We start from the raw sequence: 27,269 nt of genomic DNA on the forward strand, positions 1-27,269 counted from the left end.
AAAGGGAACAGTCAGACAGCAGAATCCTTCCCTCTATAAACCTGGTATTCTTTCATTTTACATTAAAATTATAAGTGAGAGTTTGTTGCAAGTTCACATCGGCAATTCATTCTAAATAACAGAAAATCTGGAAGAGAAAATCATACTACCTGTGTCATAATTTCCACTGGGATGTGTAACTTCATCTATTTCTTCACTATTTGGGTCATTTTCCATACTGAGATTTTTCAACTGTACTAATTCCAGGAATCTCAAAGCTGTTTCTGCCAGCAGAGCTATGTTTTCTATAAAAGGGAGAAAATGCATAATAATTATAATCATAAATGTGTGTAATACTTATAACTTTTCTTCCCTAAGTCTTAATACATATAAGTAATAATCATAAGACTAAAGAAAAGCAGGACTTTTCAATTTAGCACTTAACCTAATCAGACTTTTAGTAACTAATCTCATAATCTACAACTATACCCAAACTACCTGTTTTAATAATAAATCATAAGCTTCTTTTAAAAATACAGAAATGTGGGCTTCCCTGGTGGCTCAGTGGTTGAGAGTCCGCCTGCCAATGCAGGGGACACAGGTTCGTGCCCCGGTCCGGGAGGATCCCACATGCCGCGGAGCGGCTGGGCCTGTGAGCCATGGCTGCTGAGCCTGCGCGTCCGGAGCCTGTGCTCCGCAGCAGGAGAGGCCACAACAGTGAGAGGCCCGCGTACCGCAAAAAAAAAAAAAAAAAAAAAACAGAAATGTACAACATGATAACTACAGTTAACATTGCTGTATGGTATATATGAAAGTTATTGGAGTAAATCCTAAGAGTTCTCATCACAAGGAAAAAATTTTTTTTCTTTTTATTATATCTATGTGAGATGATGGATGCTAACTAAACTTACTGTAGTAATCATTTCACAATATATTTAAGTCAAACCATTATGCTCTACACCTTAAAATTATACAGTGATGTATGTCAATTATATCTCAATAAAACTGGGAAAAAATACCAAATAGCCCAAAATATAGCACTCAAAACATCTGAGGCAAAAAAAGCTGAATCCTTCCACAAAGACCTACCTTTTAAACAGTTTCTTATCAGGTAAGAGATACGCAGTAGGCTAACAGAGAAACACATTTTCACATTAAAATCACAGATCAAGCTGGCCTTTGGAATCACACAGACCCTGGCTCAAACCTTGACCTTGGGGGCTTCCCTGGTGGCGCAGTGGTTAAGAATCCTCCTGCCAATGCAGAGGACACTGGTTCAAGCCCTGGTCCGGGAAGATCCCATATGCCGCGGAGCAACTAAGCCCGTGTGCCACAACTACTGAGCCTGCTCTAGAGCCCTCAAGCCACAGCTACCGAGCCCGCGTGCCACAACTACTGAAGCCCGTGCGCCTAGAGGCTGTGCTCCGCAACAAGAGAAGCCACCACAATAAGAAGCCTGTGTACCGCAACGAAGAGTAGTCCCCACTCGCCGCAACTAGATAAAGCCCGTGCACAGCAACAAAGACCCAACGCAGCCAAAAATTAATTAACTAATTTAAAAAAAAAAAAAAAAACCTTGACCATGGCACTTACTAGCTGGCTGCTTAACCAATCTGAGTCTCAGTTTCCTCATACATAACTGAGTCACATCCACCTCAAAGAACCATTAGCAAAGTGCATCAACCCTTATTGGACTGTTTTACAAGTGATACTCTGAGGTTCTTAGGGAACCAAGGTGCGAGACTGTTTGTCACACTCCTGCAGTGGTCTGTATCTTCTTCTTTCTCTCTGATCATCTATTAAGACTATTTATACTCCTCACCACTGTGAAAGTATCTACTTCTAAGTTCTGCTATCACACATGCTGTTAGCTATATCTGCTCTTTGCTTATACTTTCCTCTTCCTTCCACTGTTATTTATTCCTGTGCCTCTATCCTTCTTCACCTCCCACTTCCATGCTTCCTAATATACCCGCAAAGACTGCACTCTTTTCCTTCTCAGCAGTGAGTAGCACTGAACATAAACTACCTTATTTTATCGATTCTAAGACTCACTTTTTCTTCACTTTTTAACATCTCCGAAATTGAGATGCATCCCACAATAACTGACATTTTTTTTTTTTTTTTTTTTTTTTTTTTTTTGTGGTACGCGGGCCTCTCACTGCTGTGACCTCTCCCGTTGCAGAACACAGGCTCTGGACGCGCAGGCTCAGTGGCCATGGCTCACGGGCCCAGCTGCTCCGTGGCATATGGGATCTTCCCGGACCGGGGCACAAACCTGTGTCCCCTGCATCGGCAGGCAGACTCTCAACCACTGCGCCACCAGGGAAGCCCAATAACTGACATTTTTGAGTCTACTGAATACAGTGATTCCCTTCATCCTGGAGTCCCACGACCCACTGCTGCCAGGTTCAACACTGTTCTGAGTAGAACAAAAATTTACCTCTAAATAAGCAAGTTATTAATACCCTGCAATGCCTGCTCACCCTAAAGATGGGAAGATTCTACACCATCCTCTGATGGTTCTAGATGAATATCCCCACTTTAGTGAAAATATCTTTATTAGGAAAAATCTCTTACTTTCCTGGGCAACTCTCAAGTCTGAGCAGATCTATGTTTACCTTCCCATTTAAGTTCATAAACTACAACACACTTGTCAGTTCACTTTACACAAGAAACAAATCTAGACCAGCATCTCTGAGTTTAAAAACAATGCTATAAAAGAAATTTGTTAATTGATTTTTAAACTTTTATAATTACTGACATGTGTGGTTTAATTGCACTTAACCATACAAGTTCAAAGAGACTTTAGATGCTATCTAAAAAGGCAGCTTTATCATGCACTAAGCCATGGTTCACCATGGCTGGATGACATGGGCACTGCAAGGTCCTGGCACTGACCCTGGGTTACCATGGACTCTTACCACTAAGACCCAGCACGCCTGGGTAAAATAAAAGCAGGTTGCTTCAAAATCAAGGTCTAGACCAGCAGCTCTGAGAACTGAGAAAGAACTAGTCCAGATACCCTTTGGTCGTGTCCCTTAGCCTCTCCCATCCCCAATTCCTCAGCTGGGAAATGAAGGCACTAAAACATCTACTGCTCAAGGTTGTTCCAAGTGTCAGTTTCAAGAGATACACAGATCTTAAAATCTTAGAATCTAGAACCTATTTTAGAATCTCTATATCTTTTGCAACTAACCCTTTCAACCCTGAGCAGTATATACAAAGCAGATTTTTCAACAAACAGTAGCTATTGTTTTATGCTGTAACTGCTAGAAATTGAATATAAGTATGTTAATATGGTACCTACACATCAGAACCTTACCTAAGTACCACAATTGAGAAAAGACCAAGATACACTGGGCCAAAAGTAGGTCATAATAGTCTAAAAAATACAGCTTGTTTTTTAAAAATCATAAGCTTTTCTTTCATTTAATTTTATCCAGTTCAATTACAGTTGATCCTTGAACAACACTCGAATTTTTTTTCAAGAGTACATACTACAGTATAACACAATCCATGGTTGGTTGAATCCACAAATGTGGAACCATGGATAGAGGACTAACTATAAATTATATGGGGATTTTCAACTGTGTGGCGGGGTCAGCGTCCCTAACCTCCACGTTGTTCAAGGGTCAACTGTATTTCTATTTATCAAGTGAATTGTAAACATGCTTTGTTCCAAATGATAAACTTGGATATGTCTTAAAGAAATCCTGAATTTTCTAAGACTAAAATTTACACCTATAAAGCTATGGAAACCAGAAACCATAAATAAATAGGCAGGTGGATAAATATTTTTAAAAATACGTATTTTTTACAAAGCCAACAACCACCAATCACTTTGTGGATGTGCCTAGCCATAAAGACAGAGTCCAAAGACGATTTTTCACATTTCGTTAAAATAATGACAAGTAAATCATAAAATAATGAATAAGCAAGTATCTTTCAAAAAAAGAGACAATATCATCACCACACATGTTATGTACTACTTACAAAGATTTCAGAATTCCTGTTTCCATCAGATTACATTTTAAAACTAAATGATGAAATTATGGAAATGTTTCAATGACATTTTCCATGCAGAAATAAGCATTCGAAATTAATTTGGGGAGCTAAAAATATGAATCCGTATCACTTATTTCATAAGAATTACAAATAAAGCAGGTAAGTTTGTTATATAACACACTCACCTCATCACAAAGAAGCCACACGTCTTAAGCATCATAGTAACTGAAAGGATCTTAAAATTCAGTAACTTAACAAACAGGCTAGGTCCTTTCAACACCAAATTACGCAGCAAAATTAATCTTTTTCAACAGCAATAGACTGTTATATCCTAATACTGATATTCAAACAAACGTATTTGTTCAGAGAAACTTTATAAAGGCCTAAAGACACTAGATCAGAAGCACATACTTGTGAACATTAGTTTTACTCCAAATTAAATATAATACTCCCAGGGCTTCCCTGGTGGTGCAGTGGTTGAGAATCTGCCTGCCACTGCAGGGGACACGGGTTCGAGCCCTGGTGTGGGAAGATCCCACATGCCGCAGAGCAACTAGGCCCTATGAGCCACAACTACTGAGCCTGCGCATCTGGAGCCTGTGCTCCGCAAGAAGAGAGGCCGCGATAGTGAGAGGCCCGCACACCGTGATGAAGAGTGGCCCCCACTTGCCGCAACTGGAGAAAGCCCTTGCACAGAAACGAAGACCCAACACAGTCATAAATAAATAAATAAAATTTAAAAAACAAAACAACTGCCGCTCTGCTTCCCAAGCTTTGGACTGAAAAATAATAATAATAATACTCCCAGTAAAATCATAAGATTCTGGTATTATATATTTTTCACTTAATAATTCCGATAACCTCAAAAATAAGGATACACACAAAGCTTGAGTTCCAGGAACAGATTGGCTATAAATATTATTAAAATGTACACAAATAGTTCAAGGACCAAAGTTCACTCTTGGAATTCCCAAAGATATCAGAGAAACAAGAGGTATTATAGTCACTAACTTCAAAAATATGAGTGGTTATTACTTGGACAATAAGCTCTTACCAGCATAGGCTAGTCTAACAATAGTAGCATCATCCTGGGCTAAGTGGGCTATGCCTGGCAGAATATATTCCGGGTAGATGTTAACATCATTGCGAGGAACCTCTTTGACAAGAGCAAGAACTTTGGTCAACGTCCTCAAGGCTTCAGCCCTCACTCTAGGAACAGAGTCACTGCTGAAATGCAAAAGATATGGAGTAATACGATCCAAAAGAATTTCTACACTTAGTCTTGGGGCCAAATGGAGAATAAGTTCCAGAGCAGCAAGCTTGGAATCACAATATTTAAGGGTCTGTAGGCAGGACGTTATAACTGACACCAAGATAACCAGCCCATTTTCCTTAGGCTCTCCTTCTGCTTTCTCTGGCAGATCATGTCCACAGAGATTGTGGATAATGTTGCCCAAATCCTTCCTTATAACCAGAATACGCTCATCTGCAGAAAGAAATGTTTCCTTGGCAAACTGGGCCATGTAGGGCTGAAGGAAAGTGTAAAATATTTCAGGAAAGGCATTGCCACGCTGCTGCTTTAAGTAATCTTCTGCCTCTAAACGTTTATCTGGTTCGCGGTGAATCATCTGAGTCACCTATACCAAGGCAAGAAAGGGAGTAAAAAATAGATTTGAGAACAGCAAATTCAATCAGATGAAAGCTACAACGGCAACTTAACACATGATTTAAAGGATATTTGAGGTAATTCTGACTCTTTCTAATCTTTATCTTTCAAACTACTTTCAGAACCTGACTACTGAGTAATATGTGACTCTACTATCATCCTATGAAGCAACAAGAAATCACGTATTAACATAGTCCAGATGGGCCAGACACATAAAGAGGATTAGTCTTAAAAATTAGTCAGATTCACTCCTTTCACAGTTAAGAAAAGGTAGGCCCAAATTCATAAAGTTACTTAGCCAACACAACATGATAATGAGTGCCACACCTAGAACAGCCAGGTATGCCAACTCCTAATCCAGTGTACTGTTCACTGAACGTGAGCTACATTGGCTTCCTCTGGAGCATCTTATTTCTTAATATTTGCCATTTGTAAGAGAAATCAAAATGCATGTTTCCCTACCTTACTAAAGAATATTTTAAATATACATAACCTTTCCGTGGCTCAGAGTCATCATCATATGCATCACTTACTGTATTGATTGACTTAGAAAAGATCCCCTCCAACAGTACTGTGGATATATGGCTTACATGACCTCCCAAAGAATTCCTCACATCTGTTCTGCTATACTAATGTGTGATTCTACAGTTCCCCTTCCAGACCTGCCCTCAGGGTCAAGGGAGGTACACAAAGCTAGTTGCTTTTATATGAAATGCCCCTATACTGCTGTATTACGTTCAAGTTGCTGTTTCCTGTCTCCTCATTTTAGATATTTATCCTCTTCATTTCTTACTAGCAAGCTCTATCCTGGACAATCTCTAACCCCCAAACACCTCCTTACTTCTTTCCAAATCTGTCCAAAGCAGAGCTAAAGATTATAATGGAAAGATGCGTGCGTGTGTGCATGTGTTTGTGTGTGTGTGTGTGTAATATATAGTCAAATGAGCTCTGTGCCTAAGAAGGGGGAAAAAATTGTACACTTCTGCCTAACAAAGTAAAAACAATAGGCTGGTGTATGAGTCTATGGGGTTTTACTGCTTGTCCCAAATTCAGAACATTCCAGAGAACTGACTAATGCAAAAGTGAGAAATATTTGTAGCATAGTTACCAATTCTCTGATACTGCAATCTTCAATTTTATTCAGCACCTGTTCAGGGAAAAACTGTCCATTTCTGTAAGCCAAAAGTTGAGAGAGATCAAATAGTGGCACACCTTCTGTAAAAAGCTCAGCTATCACGCAACCTGGAAAATAGCAGATATAATTCCATTAAAAATGAAATGCAAGATATTAATACAGATCAAGAATTCAGAGAATTCATAAAACTCAAGATGCAAAACTCAAAGTAAACCAAATTAAAATGTTTAATGCAACATACAACTACAATCCAGCAAGACAGGAAAAATGTCTATTGCCTAATCATCAGTTTCTAAAAGTATGAAGTCAAAAAAGGCCTATTTAATTTTTCTCCTTCTTAAAAAAAATTAAATCAAATAAAATTACTACCTGGTTCTGTAACTGAAAACAAATATATTACACATGTTATATATACACATACATTCAGAGATACAAAGATAGATTAAAAGCCATAAGAAAGTGTTCTTTTAAAATATGAATTTATAGATATTACGTTTATAAGAAACTACTGAGAAGTAACATCTGACAACTCATTTATTCATCATTAAACAAAAAGTTATCAGGTGTTTACCACACACTAGACTCAGTGCATAAAACAGATAAAAACTCTGCCCTCATGAAGCGTTCATTCTAGGAAGAAAGAAATAAAGTAAACCAGGGAACAGACACACTTATAAAATGAGAAGTGCTAAGAAGTGTGGCTGTAAGATTAGAGAGGGAAAGAGAGATACCTTTCATTTTGCACTTACATAATCTTCAAACACAGAATAAATAAAGCAACTACATTCCCAAAAAGACAAAGCAGTTTCACTGAATCTGTATATGACATGCATTTAAAAAATCTTAAGGAGATCCTTAAACAAACTTAGTCACAGCCTTTGCATGTGTTGGTCCCTCTGCCTGGAATACTATACCCCCAAGCACCTTCATGGCTTACACCTAAACTTCCTTTAGACCTTGAATCAAATGTCATCTTAGCAGTAAGGCATTTCTTGACTGCCCAGTTTAAAATTCCAAGCCCCCGCACTACAACTACCCCACACTCGTTATCTAACACATTCCCCTTCCCCTTTCCCTGCTGTTTTCCCCCACATCACCAAATGCCACATTATATATTTTATGTATTTATTTCTTTATTGTCCATATACCCACTAGAATGCAGACTCCATAAGGGATTTTTGTCTATTTTGTTCACTGAAAAATCTCCACCAACTAAGACAGCTCCTGATACATAATAAACACTCAATAAATTTCTTAATTTCTATCCATACAGTGTCAAGTTTTAGAATAAAAAACTAAAATAGCTATTAAGAACACCTTAAGCAAGAAGGAAATAGAAGAACTGAACAATACTATAAACCAGATCTAACAGACATCAAAGGAACACGCCATCTAACAAGAGAATACAAAACTCTTCTCAAGTACATGTGGAACACTCTCCAGATGAAACTATATGCTAGACCATAAAACAAGCTTCAATGAATTTAAAAGGAATTTAAAAGGAAATCATACAAATTACATCCTTCAAACCACAATGGAATGAAAAAATCAGTAACAGAAGAAAATCTGAAAAATTAACAAATATGTAGAAATTAAACAACACACTCATAAATAACCAACGATCAAAGGAAAATTAGAAAATACTTTGAGATGAATGGAACCAAAAGCAACATACAAAAATGTATGGGATGCAACTAAAGCAGCATTTAGAGAAAATGTATAACTATAAACACCTATTTTATAAGAGCTCAAAACAATAACCAAAGGCTTCCCTGGTGGTGCAGTGGTTGAGAATCTGCCTGCCAATGCAGGAGACACAGGTTCGAACCCTGGCCTGGGAAGATCCCACATGCCACGGAGCAACTAAGCCTGTGCGCCACAATTACTGAGTCTGTGCTCTAGAGCCCGCAAGCCACAACTAGAACCCGTGTGCTGCAACTACTGAAGCCCGCACGCCTAGAGCCCGTGCTCCACAAGAGAAGCCACCACAATGAGAAGCCCACGCACCACAACAAAGAGTAGCCCCCGCTCGCCGCAATTAGAGAAAGACTGTGCGAAGCAATGAGGACCCAACGCAGCCAAAAATAAATAAATAAAATAAATAAATTTATTTTTTTAAAAAAACAACAATAATCTTAACCTTAAGAAGCAAACTAAAACCAAAGCAAAAAGAAAGAAAGGAACAATAGATATTAGGGTGAAATTTTATGAAATAGAGAATAAAGTACAATAGAGAACATCAACAAAACCAAAAATTGGTGCTTTTTTTTTTTTTTTTTTTTTTTTTGCGGTACGTGGGCCTCTCACTGTTGTGGCCTCTCCCGTTGCAGAGCACAGGCTCCAGACGCGCAGGCTCAGCGGCCATGGCTCACGGGCCCAGCCGCTCCGCGGCATATGGTATCTTCCCGGACTGGGGCACGAACCCGTGTCCCCTGTATCGGCAGGCGGACTCTCAAACACTGCACCACCAGGGAAGCCCAAAGTTGGTGCTTTGAAAAGCTCAACAGAATTGACAAGCTTTTCTAAGAAGAGAGATGACTCAAACTATGAAAATCAGGTATGAAAAAGGGGACATTACTACCAACCTCACAGAAATGAAAAGAATTAATAAGGGAATACTTTAAACAAATGTATGCCAAAAAACAGATAAACTAAATGAAATGGAAAGATTCCTAGAAAGATAAAGATTACCAAAGGTGACTTAAAAAGAAAGAAAATCTGAATAGACCTTTTAAAGAGGCTGAATTAGTAATGAAAAACTTCTCACAAAGAAAAACCTAAGCCAACATGGCTTAACAGGTGAATTCTGTCAAACATTAAAATAATTAACACCCATCCTTGCCAAATTCCAAAAACAGAAGAGGAGGAACACCTCCCAAGTCATTCTATGAGGCCAGTATTACCCTAGTAGCAAACCAGACAAAGACATCACAAGTAAAGCAAACTACAGACCAATCCCTGAATATAGATAAATATAAATCCCTGAATATAGATAAAAATCCTCCAAGAAATATTAGCAAACTGCGTGCAGGAATTAAAGAGTCCATACCAATAATAATAAATAAATGAGGGGAAAGACAGGACACCTGAGCACACAAGAATGCTGAGGGCCTACTGGTAAATGTGGAGGTAGTGCTGGAGTTGGAAGATCATCATTTTGCAACCATCATAGTAAAGATCGCATCAGGCAAGAATGATCAACAGACACCAAATCAAAGAGGAAACTGTGATGACTGGCAGGTTATTTGCATGGTCTTAAAGTTTCTTCCCACAGGTTGCTTATTAGTTGCAAGGGATTAAAAAAAAAACAAAAAGTAACTACAGAGGGGAGAAATTGGGCATGAACTTGACCACGTGATCAAAATTAACATCACCAACAGACACCATTTGCCTCCAGATACGATACTGTGAAGACATCACCACCTACACAGTATTCCTACTGAGAATGAATAACCTGAATCTAATCACAAGGAAACAGAGGATACGTACAAAATGAGGACCATTCTATTGAAAAAGAAAGAGGTGAGGTCGAGCGCGTACACACAGTGCAGGTAAAAGCTGGTGAAAACTAAATAAGGTGTAAGTCTAGTTAACAGTAATGCACCAATGTCAACTCCTGATTCTGATACGGTACTACAGTCATATAAGATGTCACTGGGGGTAGCTGTGTGAAGGGTTCTTCATTATTTTTGCAACTTACTATGAGTCTACTACTTTAAATAAAGAGTGTAAAAATAATTTCTAAAAATTTAAGGGGAGAGGTATTCTTCAAAAAATGTCAATGTCATAATGACAAAGAAAGACTGTGAAAATGTTCCAGATTAAAGGAAGCTAAAGAGACATGACAACTAAATGCAATACCTGACCCTAGACTGAGTCGTGTCCTGGAGGAGGCAAAATGCTATAAAGGACGTTACTGGGTCAAATACAAAAATAGAATAAAAAGTGTAAATAATTGTATCAATGTTAAATTCACTGCAGTTGGTAACTGCAACATACAGTTACATAAGCTTTATGTAAGAGACTACTGGGGTCTTAGGAAATACTAAAGTACTTGGGGCAAAGGGCCGTGGAGGGGTGGGGAGTGGGGAGGAATGGTGGGGAGTGTGGGGTACGGAGTGCAGAGAAAAGGTATAAGTGATAAAGCAATTGGAACAAGACGTTAACAACAGGTGAATCTGGGTAAAGGATTTACGTAGGATCTATGTACTATTTTTATTTTTGCAAGTTTTTAAGTTTGAAATTATTTCCAAATACCGTAAAAATAAAGAACATTTATTTACAACTAAATGGAGATTGTTTACAGACTGAACTACATCCCTCACCACCCCCCTAAATTCCTATGTTGAAGCCCTAACACCTTAGAATGTGACTATTTGGAGACAGAGCCTTTAAAGAGGTAATTAAGGTTAAATGAGGTCATAAAGATGGGGCCCTAATCCATTATGACTGGTGTCCTTAAAAGAGGAAGGAACACCAGGGGAAAAGTGGCCACCTGGAACTCAAGGAGCGAGGGCTCAAGAGAAATCAACCCTGCTGGCACCTTGATCTTGGACTTACAGGCTCTAAGGGAACTTTCCAGAACTGAGGGAAAATAAATTTTTGTTTAAGCTACCCAGTCTGGAGTATTTTGTCATGTTATCCCTAGTAAAGTAATACAGAGGTAAATACAGGCTATTTTTTTCTTGCAACTTTTTTTTTTTTTTTTTTTTTTTGGATGCATCACGCACCACGTGGGATCTTATTTCCCTGACCAGGGAGAGAACCCATGCTCCCTGCAGTGGAAGCTCAGAGTCTTAACCATTGGCCCACCAGGGAAGTCCCCTTTCTTGCAACTTTTAAAATGGTATTCTGGAAGAGGTGTTACGGGGTGGTATTTCTCTATAGAACAATTTGTTCAAGTTGCCTTTATCATCACTGAGTCCTTCTTTTATCATTCAGATCTCAGATCAATGTCACCTTCAGGGGAGGCCTTCATTTTATCTACCAGACCTTGTCATCCACTTAGAAATCACAGCACTTCATCACAGCACTTACCACTAATCAAAATTAACTTTCTTACTTACTTACTTTTTTATTCTCTCTCCCTGCCCACACTTAGAATGCATGCTCCATGAGTGCAGAAACTCTATCAATATCGTTCACAGCTGCGTTCCCAACACCTACACAACAGTGCCTTACACATAATAGGCACTCAAATACTTGTCAAGTGAATGAATGAAAGATCGCCAGCAAACAAGGCTCTGCCCATATATATGACCAGAGACAGAGAATATATACACTTCTCCCAAACTAGCAGCCAGGAACCATGGATAGGCCTTAGGATGGGGAAAAGTAACATTCAAACCCAAAGAGCCTAAATCAAATCTTAGGAGCAGTGGGAGGTGAACAGATCCCACCCACCTCTTTCAAAGAAATGAAAGAAATGAAATCTTCAGGCAAAACAATGTAGAGCTCTTTAGTCTGGAAAAACAAATGCTGAGTAAGAATTCTGTTGAACTTCACAAAACTATAATGACTATAATGCACACAGAAAGGATAAATATAAACTCTTCATCAATCCCTGAAATTTTAAAACTATAACAAACTTCCAGCTATAAAATAAATAAGTCATGGAGATGGAATGCAGAGCAAGGTGACTACAGTTGCTAAGAGGGTAGATTTCAAAAGTTCTCACCCACAAGAAAAAAAAAAATTGTAACTACATATGGTGACAGATGTTAACTACACTTGTGGTGATCATTTCCCAACACATACAAATATCAAATCATTATGTTGTACACCTGAAACTAATGTTATATGTCAATTATACCTCAATTTTATTTTTAAAAACGCTATAAGTGATCCACTGAAGCTAGAAAGTGATCACATTTCTAAGCTGGAGGAGTTCTATTTACATAACAGTAAGTTTAAAAGGTAAAAATAGTTCAAGAAAAATTTAGATAAATTCACTGATCAGGTTGGGACTTTGATGGATTACATTTCTAATCTTGTTATATTCACAATGTGGAAGCTACCCCACCTCATCAAAAATACCCTCCCTCAGTATTACCTTGGGACACAGACTAGTGAGCTGAACAGACCAACAGAGAGAGGTACAATTCTGTGTAACAAAGCTCATTTGTTCCCCTAGATGAAATACATTTCTTCATTAATTATGTCACTTTTCCTAAATAATCTAAAATACAACTCAATTTATGTTTTCTTTGTAGGAAACCTACAGGTGGGAAAAAAATTAAAGCCAACCTTTGCAAAATTTACAAAAAATGGCAGTGATGCTAGAGTTCATATGGTGTTCCTCAGGATACCATCCTCAGCCCACTTCTCCTCCAGAAGTTCATAGATAGCCTACAATCCATGACCAAGCTTCATGTGGTCTGTGTATGTAAAGTATATGAATGTATGGTACTTTTTTCCAAAGAAGGAGGTCACTGGTTTCATCAAAGTCTTTAAGGGGAGCCAAAAACACTTAAGAATCACCTCTGGACATATATCCACTACCAAACGTCAAACAGATAGCTAGTGGGAAGCAGCCGCATAGCACAGGGAGATCAGCTCAGTGCTTTGTGACCACCTAGAGGGGTGGGATAGGAAGGGTGGGAGGGAGGGAGACGCAAGAGGGAAGAGATATGGGAACGTATGTATATGTATAACTGATTCACTTTGTAATAAAGCAGAAACTAACACATCATTGTGAAGCAATTATACTCCAATAAAGATGTTAAAAAAAAAAAAGATACCACTGATTGTGAGATGCATCATCAATTTGTTAACAGTTTTTTTTTCAGGAGAAAAAATAAACCCTACCTTCTTAAATGAGCACAGCGATTGTATGACTCATCCTCATTTCAGAAATGGTATAATAATAAAAGAATACTTCAAATGGTTAAAATTTTAAAAATTTTTTAAAAAAAGAATCAGGGCTTCCCTGGTGGCTCAGTGGTTGAGAGTCCGCCTGCCGATGCAGGGGACACGGGTTCGTGCCCCGGTCTGGGAAAACCCCACATGCCGCGGAGTGGCTGGGCCCATGAGCCATGGTCGCTGAGCCTGTGCGTCCAGAGCCTGTGCTCCGCAACGGGAGAGGCCACAGCAGTGAGAGGCCCGCGTACCACAAAAAAAAAAAAAAAAAAAAAAAAGAATCACTTCTCCACAAACTCCCTGACTAGAAATGCATTCCCTTGGCTACAGTAACTACTACCTATTTCCTGATAACTACCAAATCTCCATCTCCACCCCACATCTCTATGTACCAAACCTTTGTAACAACTGCCTGTCACATATCTTCTCCTGCATATCCCCTGACACCTTCAACTCAACATCTAATACAGACCTCAGCATCTTCCCACCCACTATCTGTTCCTCCTCCTGTGTCTCCTAGCTCAGTGACTGGTATCACCATCCCCCTGGTTTCCCAAGCTGGGGGAACAGGAGTGTTCTTGATCCTCCAATCAATCACCAAATCCTAACAATTCTACCCACTAATTATCTCTGAAGCATTACTTTTCTCCACTCCTTCTCCAACTGTCACAACCTGAAGCCAGTCAGGACCATGTCTTACCTGAATTGTGGCAGCTGACTACTAACTGGTTTTCCTATCTCCTGCTACAGTCAGTGTTTTGTCTAAAACATGTATCTGATAATGTCCCTGTAGACTAGCATGGGCATACCAGACCCCTTCTGATCTGGGCCTTGCTTACCTCACACCCTACGTTCCAGATGTACTAAAGCACTTAAAGTCCCCTAATAAATCAATGCATCATGCTCTGGTCTTCAAGTCTTCATATAAACAACACCCTCTGCCTGAAACAAACTACCCTTCCCATAGCTAGCTCCCAATCACCTTTCAGGTCTCAGTTTAAATACCTTCCTTCCAATAGAGATGCCTTTCCTGATCCTGCCACTCAACCCATCACCACCACAGAGATTCATTTAAGTATCCATACATTCCTGTAACAGCAGCCTAAGCTTATCACCACCACAGCAAACCACAGTGCACTGAAATGTCTTTTTTCAATATCATATCTATCTCCCCATTAAAGTGTAAGCACCCTGAAAAGAGAAACGTAATTACCCATCTATGTCTCTAGCACTTAAGACAGTGCCTGACATATACAGAAGAAAGAATTCAAATATTCCTTAAACATCTGAATGAGTAGACCACTCTTTGGATTTTCTAAGTACTGAAACACATCCAGTGAAAGAATACTGCATCTATCTGAAAAGTGCAGGAGGATTTACCAAAAAAAATTAATTTTCTATGTTCAAGAGTTAAAATAAATGCACACTCCCACCCTAGCAAAGTTGACCAACTCACATACCTGCTGAAAAGATATCCATTGCTCGCTTCAACTCTCCTCTTGTTCTCTGATTGCTATTTAAGTCTACAAGTGGAGTTGAAGGATCTCTCATATATTCTAACTCAGTGGCAAACAATCCACCATCAACAAAACGTTCAGGAGCAATATAACAAGTTCTCCTCCGTGAAGTGTCAAAAAAATAGTTGAAATCTGCTGGGTTGTCCTCTGGAAGATAAGTGGGTTTAAAACTGGCAAAATCAGTGAGAAGGACCCAATTCCAACTGGTGACCATCACATTCTCAGTCTTGATGTCCCCATGGCGGACTCCAGATTTGTGTGCTTGGTCCACAGCTGTGAGGATCTGGAAAGCGATCCAGCGCTTCTCAATGTTATTTAAGAACGGACGGGTGCTGATGCGATCATAGAGGTTGTCTCGCACATACTGCCTGAAGAGCATGGCTGCCTTCTCAGATGCTTTTTCTGCTGCTTTCTGGAAAGGCAGGCAGTTCTGTGCAGAATGAAGCCTGATTTTCAGTTCCTCAAGCTCTTGTTTATAGCTGGTTAGAGGCAACGTGGGATCCTGAATTGCAAAGACCTTCACAACCACCAGGCCTTCTCGGTGTTTCGCTCGAGCAACTTTAAAGAATCGAGTACTCCCCAGACTCTTATCATATTCAAAGTCATGGATGTCTGAGAAATAACTCTCCACAGAAAGGATCTGGGAGGGAGCAATGCCGGCGAGCTGGTTTCCCATAATGGCAGCAAGCACCTCAGTAAGTTAGGATACAACACCTATTTAAAAAAAAAAAAAAAAAAAAAGAAAAAAGGAAGGAAGGAGAAAAGGAAAAAGAAACAAGCAATGAAATACCATTATTTGTGTGGCCTCTTCCTATAAGATAGATATACCATATTTCTCTTCCATCGAGAGCACTGTACTTAGCCTTCTGGGCAGCTTCTAAATTTCAGACATATTTATCTTAAAAGATCTTGTTATTTTATATTGTCCTTTCCAGGAGCTGACTTATATGTAAATAGGCCCCATCTCTATTAAGTTGAAAATGTTAGAATGTGTATTTTATGATATTTAAATTTAAAACTAAATGAGCCTTTACTAATGTGTTCAGTATTATGCTGGGGCTATAAGAGTTACAAAAGTACTATATGGGCTTCCCTAGTGGCGCAGTGGTTGAGAGTCCGCCTGCCGATGCAGGGGACACGCGTTCATGCCCCGGTCCGGGAAGATCCCACATGCTGCAGAGCGGCTGGGCCCGTGAGCCATGGCCGCTGAGCCAGTGCATCCGGAGCCTCTGCTCTGCAACGGGAGAGGCCACAACAGCGAGAGGCCGGCATACCAAAAAAAAAAAAAAGTACTATATGACACAGTCTTTGTCCAAGAAGAATCTTTAGTCTTGAATAGAAAACCCAAACACATAAAAAACTTAAATCTAACTAAGAATCGCTTGATACAAATAGGTCGGGCTAAAAAAAATCCAATCAGCATATCCTGAGCCCGCCCAGCCTAATTCCAGTGTGCCTTCTCACTCAACTAACAGAAGACACAGAGTCGTTTGGTTTCCCATAACGACAAGGAAGAACCCCTGGTAGAGATGCTAAAGAAAAGTAAACCAAAGTACCGACTTGCCAAACACAGCCCAGGATTCTCCTAGCTCAGATTTTGCAGGAAATGAAAACACACATGTACACACGACCGTGCACACGTGCAAATATTTACCCTGGGGGACTCTGGGAAGTGTCACAAGCCGATCGCTCGCTCACACGGAGGTCATGGCAGGTCACTTCAGGGTCTGGGCGGGGAAGGGAGTCTGCAGTCCGGCGAGTCTTCTCTACGAGGGGTCCTCCTTTAAAGAGGGGAGAAGGGGATACTGCAGGAGGACGCAGAGGAGTCCCAGTCTCCAGGACCCCGGCGGTCCGCGGGGGAGACGCGGGAAACTCTCGGGGCCGCAGCAGACACCGAGCCACGCTGAGGTGATCCCAGACCCCAGGGAGTCGCCCCGCCAGCCCCCTCCTCCGCCCCGCCTGCAACGCGTTCCCGGGCCTCGCCTTCCTCTAGCGCGGGCCTGAACCCTCTAGACCCTCTAACTCCTTGAGGACCTCCTCACCCGCGGGAGGTGGAACCCGGGAAACAGGTAGGCAGCGAGGTGCAGGGAAACCCCGCTTCTCCAGCGGCTGCAGACACTGCGAACGCTGAACTCCCAGGAAAGCTCCCGGCTCTGACCCCACTTCCTGTCTCGGAGCGGAAGTGACGGTCCGAGGAGGAGCGCGAGTCCGGGGCTGGTTGCTAGGAAACAAGAGAGGGGAGTGGCCGAGCTCCCTGAGCCTGGGCGAAGAAAACGAGATTCCCTGACAGCAGTCTGTTCCCCATCCAGGTCTTCTACCCAATCCCTAAACTCTGAGGCTTTCTGACATCCCCGAGGACCTGTTCAGATGCCCTTCACCCAAGTACACCAGAGCAGAGTCCTTTAAGAGGATTCACAGGCTTAGGAAAGTTAATATATCCCAAGTTGAATTTTTTAAGAGATTTATAGAGATATAATTTACATACTATAAAGTTCACCTGTTTGAAATACACAAATCAATGGATTTATATATTTTTTTACAGCATTGTGCAATCATACCTATAATCTAACTTTAGAATATCTTCCTGACCCCCAAAATGAAACCCTGTAACTATTAGCAGTCACTCCCCATTCTGCCAATTGTTTCTCCCCATCCCAGCCCTAGGCAACCACTAATCTACTTTCTGTTTCTTGCCTATTCTGGACATTTTGTGTATATGGTATACAACATGTGGGTCTTTGTGACTGACTTCTTTCACTTCATGTGTTTTTGAGGATTATCCCTGTTGTAGCTTGTATTTCATTCCCTTTTATTGCCAAATATTCTATTGCACGAATATTTCACATTTTGTTTATCATTCACTAGTTGATAGACATTTGGGTTGTTTCCACTTTTTTGGTTATTACTAATAATGCTGCTATGGACATTCGTGCATAAGGCTTTTTGTGATCATATGTTTTCACTTCTCTTGAGTAAACACCTAGCAGTGGAAGTGAAACGGAGCAGGACCCTATGGTCCTTCCCAGCCATATCCTCTGCCTGCCTTTTGTCTGTGGAAAAACTTTAGCCAAAGAATAAGTTTAATCAGAGAAGTGAGAAAATGCAGAAACAAAGGAAAACAGTTCAACAAGACTAAATAATAATAGTTTAGTCATTAAGCATAGTCAAGGACCTTTAGCTCCTCCTCAAGCACTATAGATAATATTCTGAGCCATATCCTATGAGCTGCCTTGTAGATGCTGAGACCCCCACCAGGTGGAAGAAGTTAACTACATGATGACCAGACTGTAGCCATGACTTAAGCTACCACAATTCCAAGAACTGGCCTCAAGGAACTGGGAACAAACCAACCCTAGAATTGAAGATTAATTGTACCTAAAGCAATCAAGATGACGCTGGTCAGACCACCACATGACCAATTCCAAGATGACTGTCAGAGCTGACAGTGCTGTTTCTGCATGTAGCCCCCTCCTTCTGTCTATAAAAGCTCTTGCCCCCTGACTGTCATGGCAGGAGTCGGCCTTTGGACAGAAGTTCGCCCTCCCCCCCAGTTGCTGGCATCCAAAATAAAGCAAACTTTCCTTTCCACCAATATTGGCTTTTGAGTGGAGAGCAGCCAGACTCCACTTTCAGTTACAGAAGCGTGGAGTCACATGGTAACTCTGTTTAACGTATTGAGAAACTGCCAAACTGTTTGCCAAAGTTGCTGCATCATTTTACATTTCTACCAGCAATGTATAAAGGTTTCAATATCTCTACATCTTCACTGACACATGTTATTATTTATCTTTTTTATTATGGCCATCCTATTTGGTGTGAAGTAGTATCTCATGTGGGTTTTATTTGCAATTTCTTAATAACTAATGATGTTGAGTATCTTTTCACGTGCTTACTGGCCATTCTTATATCTTCTTTGAAGTAACGTCTATTCAAACCCTTTGCCCATTTTTTTAATCCTGTTGTCTTTTTATTATTGAGTTTTAAGATTTATTTATATATTATGGATACAAGCCCCTTATCAGATTTGCAAATAGTTTTTCTCTGTGCTGTGTTTTCCTTTTATATTGGTGTCCTTTGAAGCATAAAATGTTTTAATCCAGAGCTGAATTTTTTTTATTATCCCAGCAACTTCCTCTCCTCCATTCTTCCCCATTTCAGTAGGCAGCACTACTATCCACTGGGTTCCTCAAACTACAGATTTGGAAGTCCTTAGATCATCCTTGACATTTTTCTACTCTTTCCTTCTTTCACCCACCCCATTCAATAATCACCTGTTCTTGTTGATTCCACCTCCAAAATATGCTTTGAAGCCACCCACTGCCACCTCTCCAGGGCCTAAGCCAAACCACCATTATTCTTATGATGTCTGGATTTTGAAATCTACTGCTCAGAAAAGGCATTCTGCACCCACAATATTATTTTTTATACTCCTTCCATGATTTCTTCTGGGTCTTTTTGTATTTTTAAATTTCTGAAGTATGGATCCAACTTTATTTTTCCTCTAGAGGGATACTGTAATATCAAAACATGTTAACAAGTAATCCATTTTTCCTCCAGTTATTTGAAATGACATATTTACCATATACAAATTTCCTATATATAGTGAGTCTTCTGATGAACTCTCTCTTCTGTCCATTGAGTTGCCATTTAATTCATCTGGGAGTACTGTTTTAATCACTACAAAATTGTATCAACATCTAACATGGCTACTATTCCAGTAATCTTTTTTAGAATACAGCTACAGTTACAAGATATCTATGCTCACATCCTTCCAGATTCTCCCCCTTGTTTTTAGACTAAATTTAGAAATCCTTTGTTTGGCCTGCAAGACCCTGCATGATCTGACCCCTGCCCACCCTGACAAAATCTGCTCATCTTTCAGGTTCCAGATTAAGTGCCAACACTTCAGGAAGGCCTTCCCTGAAACCGCCCCCTGCCCATTATATAATAATCTCATGGACCCTAAACTTTTTCTTCATAGCACTTATCATTGAAATCATTTCATTTTATAGGGTAACTACGTGCTTAATGTCTGTTTTCCCACCAGACCATAAACTCCATGAGGACAGTGATTTTGTAATTCTTATTCACCAGGATATTTTCAACACCTAGGACAGTATCTGACACATGGTAGGCATTCAGTAGAATCCCTGTTGAATAAATAGATGTGGCCTTGTCAGATATGTTACCATTAAAGACAAGATCATGAGTCCCAGGATGAGGAAGTTCTAAAATACATATGTGAATTAGTACAAATATTACTCAGCCATTAAACAAAAGAAATAATGCCATTTGCAGCAAGATGGATGGACCTAGAGAATATTATACTAAGTGAAGTAAGACAGACAAAGACAAATATCATATGATACCACTTATATGTGGTATCTAAAAAAATGATACAAATGAACTTATTTACAAAACAGAAACAGGCTCAAAGACATAGAAAACAAACTTATTGTTACCAAAGGGGAAAGGGGGGAGGGATAAATTAAGAGTTTGGGATTAACAGATACACACTAGTATATATAAAATAGATAAACAACAAGGACCAACTGTATAGCATAGGGAACTATACTTCATATCTTGTAATAACCTATAATGGAAAATAATATATATGTATACATATACACATATATATGTCTGAATCACTTTGCTGTACACCTGAAACTAACATTGTAAATCAACTATACTTCAATAAAAAAACAAATAAATAAAAGAATTAGCACACACATACAGTTATTTAGCAGTTAGTATTTTAAGATTATGTTTACATTTCAGACTCTGATTACCATGTATGTAAGTGCTTTAAACATCTCTCCAATAGAGAAGTCATGGTGTAAAAATGTGATAAATCTGTCTCAGTTTAGAGTACTGCTGCATTTTCTCCACATCTATTTTTTCCCCACCACTACATTTTGTGAAATAACTCATGAAATATTTTTTAATGCTTTCTGTACTCGCTTCTTGGTTTTCTTTCCTTTCTTTTCTTTTCTTGTGTTTATAAATAGCAATCATGTCTACCTGTGGAGTTTTTTTTATGTTCTTTTTTTTTTTTTTTTTTTGCGATACGCGGGCCTCTCACTGTTGTGGCCTCTCCCACTGCGGAGCACAGGCTCCGGACGCGCAGGCTCAGCGGCCATGGCTCACGGGCCCAGCCGTTCCGTGGCATGTGGGATCTTCCCGGACCGGGGCACGAATCCGTGTCCCCTGCATCGGCAGGCGGACTCTCAACCACTGCTCCACCAGGGAAGCCCAGTGGAGATTTTTTAAAAAGAATCTCACCTAGTTTTTTTCAGAGTAAATTAAAAAATAAAATTTCCTTGCCACTGGGCTTCCCTGGTGGCGCAGTGGTTGAGAGTCCGCCTGCCGATGCAGGGGACACGGATTCGTGCCCCGGTCCGGGAAGATCCCACATGCCGCGGAACGGCTGGGCCCGTGAGCCATGGCCGCTGAGCCTGCGCGTCCGGAGCCTGTGCTCCGCAGTGGGAGAGGCCACAACAGTGAGAGGCCCGCGTACTACAAAAAAAAAAAAAAAAAAAAAAAAAAAAAAAAGATAAAATTTCCTTGCCACTGGCAGAGTAATAAGAAGAAACAGCCAGCAAACACTCCTCTATTCTCTGGCCAACAGCCTCTCAGCTGCATTGTGGCAGTGACAGAAAAAAATTAATGTTTCCGGAAAATAGGTGTACCATAGAAACTATACTTTCCACCCCATTCCACCCCTTGAATATAAGTGGGGCCATTTGACTAGCTCTCACTATGAAGTACAAGTGGAAATTATGTGTTTCACTTCTAGGTCAAGGCAGTTAGGGGAATGAACTTCACTCTCTCCTTCCCTTCAGCCTAGATGCAGGGGATTTCAAGGCTGTAGGTAATGCCAGAGCCACAAAATGGTAGAAGCCTGTGTCCCTGAATTACTGTCTGATGAAAGACCACCTGTTAAACACCAGCACCCATATAGGACCTTTACATAAGCAAAAGCAAACATCCATGAGTTAAGCCAGTGAAATGCTGATGTTTATTTGCTACGGACATTAGCCTTACCTTAACACACACTTCATCATCGTCCTGACCTCTCCTCATTCCTCCCTCCCCCCAGCTGCTTTTGCCTCACTTCCAATCCCGGGAGGTGTCCACGTGGACTCTCTGCAAGGCTTGCATCCTAAGGGAAAGGAGTAAAGAGAATCCCTAATGTAAACAACACCCTGCAGTTAATAGTACGTCTTTTCCTTTTTTTTTTTTTTTTGTAGATGATTGCAAGATGATAGATGTAAAAGGAATTGGAAATTACCAATTTGTAACCTGCAGTATAACAACTGGTTCCCACAAGGATCATCAATGGATTCTAAAATCATTGGGTGAAAGGCTGTGGGGCAAGAAGATAGACTCATGGTGCCCAAAGAATACCTACAGTTTACTTTCTACATTAGAAAGGGGGAGAAATAAATCTTTTATAGTGGAAAACTCTGGCAGTAAACCCTTTATCCACATGTTCAAATGTAACATGACTAATAGTACACAGTATTACCCAATAAAGCATTCTTACCAAGAATCTTTAACCTGAATCTAATCAAGCCCCTAGACCTCACTGTCCAATATGGTAGACACTAGCCATATCTGACACATTTGAAATGTGACTACTCCAAATTGAGATGTGCTCTAAGGGTGAAAAACACACAGCCTTTAGAGAACTTAATACCAAAAAAATGTTTAAACTCTCACTGATACCTTTTCAATATTTATTATACATTGAAATCATATTTTAGAAATAATAGGTTAAATAAATATCTTGTATATCTTATTAAAATTAATTTAATTTTCTTTTACTTTTTAAAATGTATATACCAGATCATTCTAAATTACATATGTGGTTCAGGCTATATTTTTATTAGAAAGCCCTGCTCTAGCCTTAACTTCCAGACTATAAAAAAATAAAATAGAGGGATAATTTAAGCCATATCATCAGGAAACAATCTTATGAACCTAGAAAATTGAACGTTAGCCTGGATTCTTCAAAAAAAAAAGTGGAGAAACTTTTCTAGACCAAAAGACTCTAAACTTACATAAAATTCAAATGCAATGTGTGAAGCTCAACCTGATTCAGGGTTAGAAATAGCCATAAAAGGCATTTGGTGCAAAGTTGGGGAAATCTGAATATGGACTGAATATTTCAGATAGAAAGAAGTGACCAAAATGTTTCTCAAACCGCTAATTATTTCATTTTGCTATCACTTTCTGGGTCTTATTTAAAAACACCTAAGCTGTCTGACCTAGAGCTGCATCCCTTCATGCACTAAGGGACTGGCAGACAGAGTCCAGAAAACTGGATTCCTTTGAATATGGAATTAGGTGAAACTTTGCTCTTGAATAGATGGGAATGCAAGAGCGAAAGAAAGTTTTTAAAAGAGGATGAGAGTTGTCAAAAAAATAAAATGATTTTAATGATAATAAGTGCTATGAAGAAAACGTACAAGGGTCTGTTGAGGATATATAGCAGGGGGAGGGTAGCATTCAGGGAAGACATTCCTGAAGGGTTGGCACTTCATCTGGGAATTGGAAGATGAGCAGTTGGCTACTTAAAGAGTAGGGGAAAGTGTTGTAAGCAGAGGAAAGAGTAAAAGTGAAGCCTGTTGATGGGAGAATTTTGAACCAAGGAACCAAGAGAAGTCTGGTGTAGGGGGTGGGGAGCAACTGTGAGTGGACCCAGCTACGGTGCGAGGTGGGCACACAGAATCCACTCCTCAGAGCCATCCCTCTACTCCAGCACTGTTCTTCCACTTCTGCTCCTCCACCAACTCTCTTCCACAAAGGATCTGGAGTGACTCTACAAAGTTAAATCAGACAGTGAGAACAGAAACAATATATATTCATTTAAAAGAACAAAGAAGGGTTTCTCTGGTGGCATAGTGGTTAGGAATCCACCTGCCAATGCAGGGGACACGGGTTCGAGCCCTGGTCCGGGAAGATCCCACATGCCACAGAGCCACTAAGCTCGTTTGCCACAGCTGCTGAGACTGTGCTGTAGAGCTCGTGAGCCACAACTACTGAGGCTGCGTGCCACAACTACTGAAGCCCGCATGCCTAGAGCCCGTGCTCCAAAACAAGAGAAACCATCACAATGAGAAGCCTGCGCACCACAACAAAGTGTGGCCCCCGCTCGCGGCAGCTAGAGAAAGCCCATGCACAGCAATGAAGACCCAACACAGCCAAAAGTAAATAAATAAATAAATAAAAGAACAAAGAACTAGTACTTAGAATCAGTGAATTGAACTGCAGATGAATTTTCAATTGAGCTTTGAAATTGTGGCAACTAATCCCTAGAGTTAAATTTGTGGTTTACACATGTCACATTATCCAGGAAAGGGAAATAAACTAATTAATAGGGAAAGAAAACTTTTCCCTAGACCAGCTTCAGGATGGGATTTTTCCTTTGAATTTTTATAGAAAAGACATTGGTTAACATGTTAAATAAGCATCAGAAGCAAAGATTTCCTATAGAGTTAGGTAAATGATTCAGTAAATATGGTGCCTACCACTTGGGACCTATTCAATAATATGCTTATAGCATCTTCTGTTTTTCTAGGTACTTGATCTCCATCTAAACTCCCTCTCCTGAAATGCAAATCAAAACTACAATGAAGTACCACCTCACACCAGTCAGAATGGCCATCAACAAAAAGTCTACAAATAACAAATGCTGGTGAGGGTGTGGAGAAAAGGGAACCCTCTTGTACTGTTGGTGGGAATGTAAATTGGTGCAGCCACTATAGAGAAGTATGTAGTATGGAGGTTTCTCAAAAAATTAAAAATAGAGTTGCCATATGATCCAGCAACCCCACTCCTAGGCATATATCCAGACAAAACTATAATTTGAAAAGATACATGCACCCCTATATTCATAGTAGCACGATTTACAATAGCCAAGACATGGAAGCAACCTAAATGTCCATCAACAGGTGAATGGATAAAGATGTGGTACATATATACAATGGAATACTGCTCAGCCATAAAAAAGAAATCTTGCCATTTGCAACAACATGGATGGACCTAGAGATCATCATACTAAGTGAAGTAAGTCAGAAAGAGAAAGACAAATACCATATGATATCACATGTGGAATCTAAAATAAGTCACAAACGAACTTCTCTATGAAACAGAAGCAGACTCACAGATATAGAAAACAAGGGTGCGAAGGGTGGGGATAGGTGGATGAGGGATGGAGTGGGAGTTTAGGATTAGTAGACTCAAACTACTATATACAGAATGGGTAAACAACAAGGTTCTACTGTATAGCATAGGGAACTATACTCAATATTTTGTAATAAACCATAATGGAAAATAAAAAAATGAAAAACAGACTTCTTCATGTACCACAATGTTCATTGCAGCTCTATTTACAATAGCCAGGACATGGAAGCAACCTAAGTTCCATCAACAGATGAATGGATAAAGAAGATATGGCACATATATACAATGGAATATTACTCAGCCATAAAAAGAAAAGAAATTGAGTTATTTGTAGTGAGGTGGATGAACTTAGAGTCTGTCATACAGAGTGAAGTAAGTCAGAAAGAGAAAGACAAATACCATATATATGGAATCTAAAAAAAATAGTTATGAAGAACCTAGGGGCAGGACAGGAATAAAGACGCAGATGTAGAGAATGGACCTGAGGACACAGGGAGGACAAAGGGTAAGCTGGGATGAAGTGAGAGAGCGGCATGGACTATATACACTACCAAATGTAAAATAGATAGCTAGTGGGAAGCAGCCGCACAGCACAGGGAGATCAGCTTGGTGCTTTGTGACCACCTGGAGGGATGGGATAGGGAGGGTGGGAGGGAGACACAAGAGGGAAGGGATATGGGGATGTATGTATATGTATAACTGATTCACTTTGTTATAAAGCAGAAACTAACACACCATTGTAAAGCAATTATACTCCAATTAAGATGTTTTAAAAAAAAAAGAAATAGACGACTTCTCTCAAGTTATTTGGCTTCAAACATCATCAGTATGCTGACAATAATTTCTTTTTCTCTCAAACCCTTACCCAGCCCCAGAGCTCCTGTATCCAATATCTATTTGACCTTTATACTTAAGCATGTAATAATAAACTTAAAAGTTACCCCTTGTACAGGGCTTAAATTGTGCCAGATATTAATCCATTTTAACTGTGCACACATTCCATGAAGTAGATTAACTCCACATCCCCATTTTTCAGATGATAAAATGGAGGCACAGAGAGATTAATACCTTACATAAGATCAAATTCTTAGTAAGTCAAAAGTAGTAAATGAGAAACAAAGACCTTGATATGCTAGACAAAAATATGTGCTAGTTTTTTTGAGTGAGGGCAATATCTGGCTAGGCAGTAGGTTTATCGAGGGTCTGTTCAATAGTGATTATTTTTTATGACCATTGTTTTCATGTTCAGCTTTGTAGCTCTGGGCATTCGATAATAAATACATGGGAAATGAAGATTCTCTGAAGTAACTTTATCACATAATATTTTGGATTAAATGAGATAATACTAATATATATTAGGATTCTGACATATCTTAAATGTTCAAAAGTGTGAGTGTGTGTGTGCATCCATTTGAAAGGATATATACCAATGTTAATAGAGATTATCTCTCATTGATTTATATTTTTAAAAGTTAACATTTTAGGGCCTCCCTGGTGGCGCAGTGGTTGAGAGTCCGCCTGCCGATGCAGGGGATACGGGTTCGTGCCCCAGTCTGGGAGGATCCCATATGCCGCGGAGCGGCTGGGCCCGTGAGCCATGGCCGCTGAGCCTGTGCGTCCGGAGCCTGTGCTCCGCAACGGGAGAGGCCACAACAGTGAGAGGCCCGCGTAAAAAAAAAAGTTAACATTTTATTTTATTTTTTTAATGAAAATATAGTTGATTTACAAAGTTGTGTTAGTTTCCAATGTACTGCAAATTAGTGATTCAGTTATACATATATATATTCTTTTTCATAAAAGTTAACATTTTAAATGCCAATTGTCTACATGTATTACTCATTTTTCTTATTCATAGTTAATATGTTTTATTATAAAAAAGTGAGACAATATAAAAGGGAGAAGATGCATAATTCTGTCA

At 39.8% G+C, this 27,269-nt stretch overlaps 1 protein-coding gene across 2 annotated transcripts in view; it reads right to left on the reverse strand.

Annotated features, from left to right (window-relative positions):
* The window catches only part of PIK3R4 (phosphoinositide-3-kinase regulatory subunit 4), an 81,638-nt gene extending 64,206 nt beyond the window's left edge, over nucleotides 1-17,432 (reverse strand). Inside the window, exons 1-6 of one of the 2 annotated variants that reach the window (XM_082624751.1) lie at nucleotides 17,206-17,432; nucleotides 16,818-16,944; nucleotides 15,107-15,877; nucleotides 6,762-6,895; nucleotides 5,042-5,624; nucleotides 150-284 (exon numbers count right to left, since the gene is read on the reverse strand). In XM_082624751.1, coding sequence (XP_082480877.1) covers nucleotides 150-284; nucleotides 5,042-5,624; nucleotides 6,762-6,895; nucleotides 15,107-15,839 — 1,585 coding nt within the window. In that variant the 5' untranslated portion in view covers nucleotides 15,840-15,877; nucleotides 16,818-16,944; nucleotides 17,206-17,432. Of the gene's footprint in view, nucleotides 1-149; nucleotides 285-5,041; nucleotides 5,625-6,761; nucleotides 6,896-15,106; nucleotides 15,878-16,817; nucleotides 17,172-17,205 lie in introns of those variants that run through there. The other variant, XM_082624752.1, reaches the window with a different exon arrangement.
* Nucleotides 17,433-27,269: the final 9,837 nt, after the last annotated feature.

The sequence above is a fragment of the Mesoplodon mirus genome (assembly GCF_964341445.2).
Source record: "Mesoplodon mirus genome assembly, chromosome: 6".
NCBI classification, from domain to species: Eukaryota; Metazoa; Chordata; class Mammalia; order Artiodactyla; family Ziphiidae; genus Mesoplodon; species Mesoplodon mirus.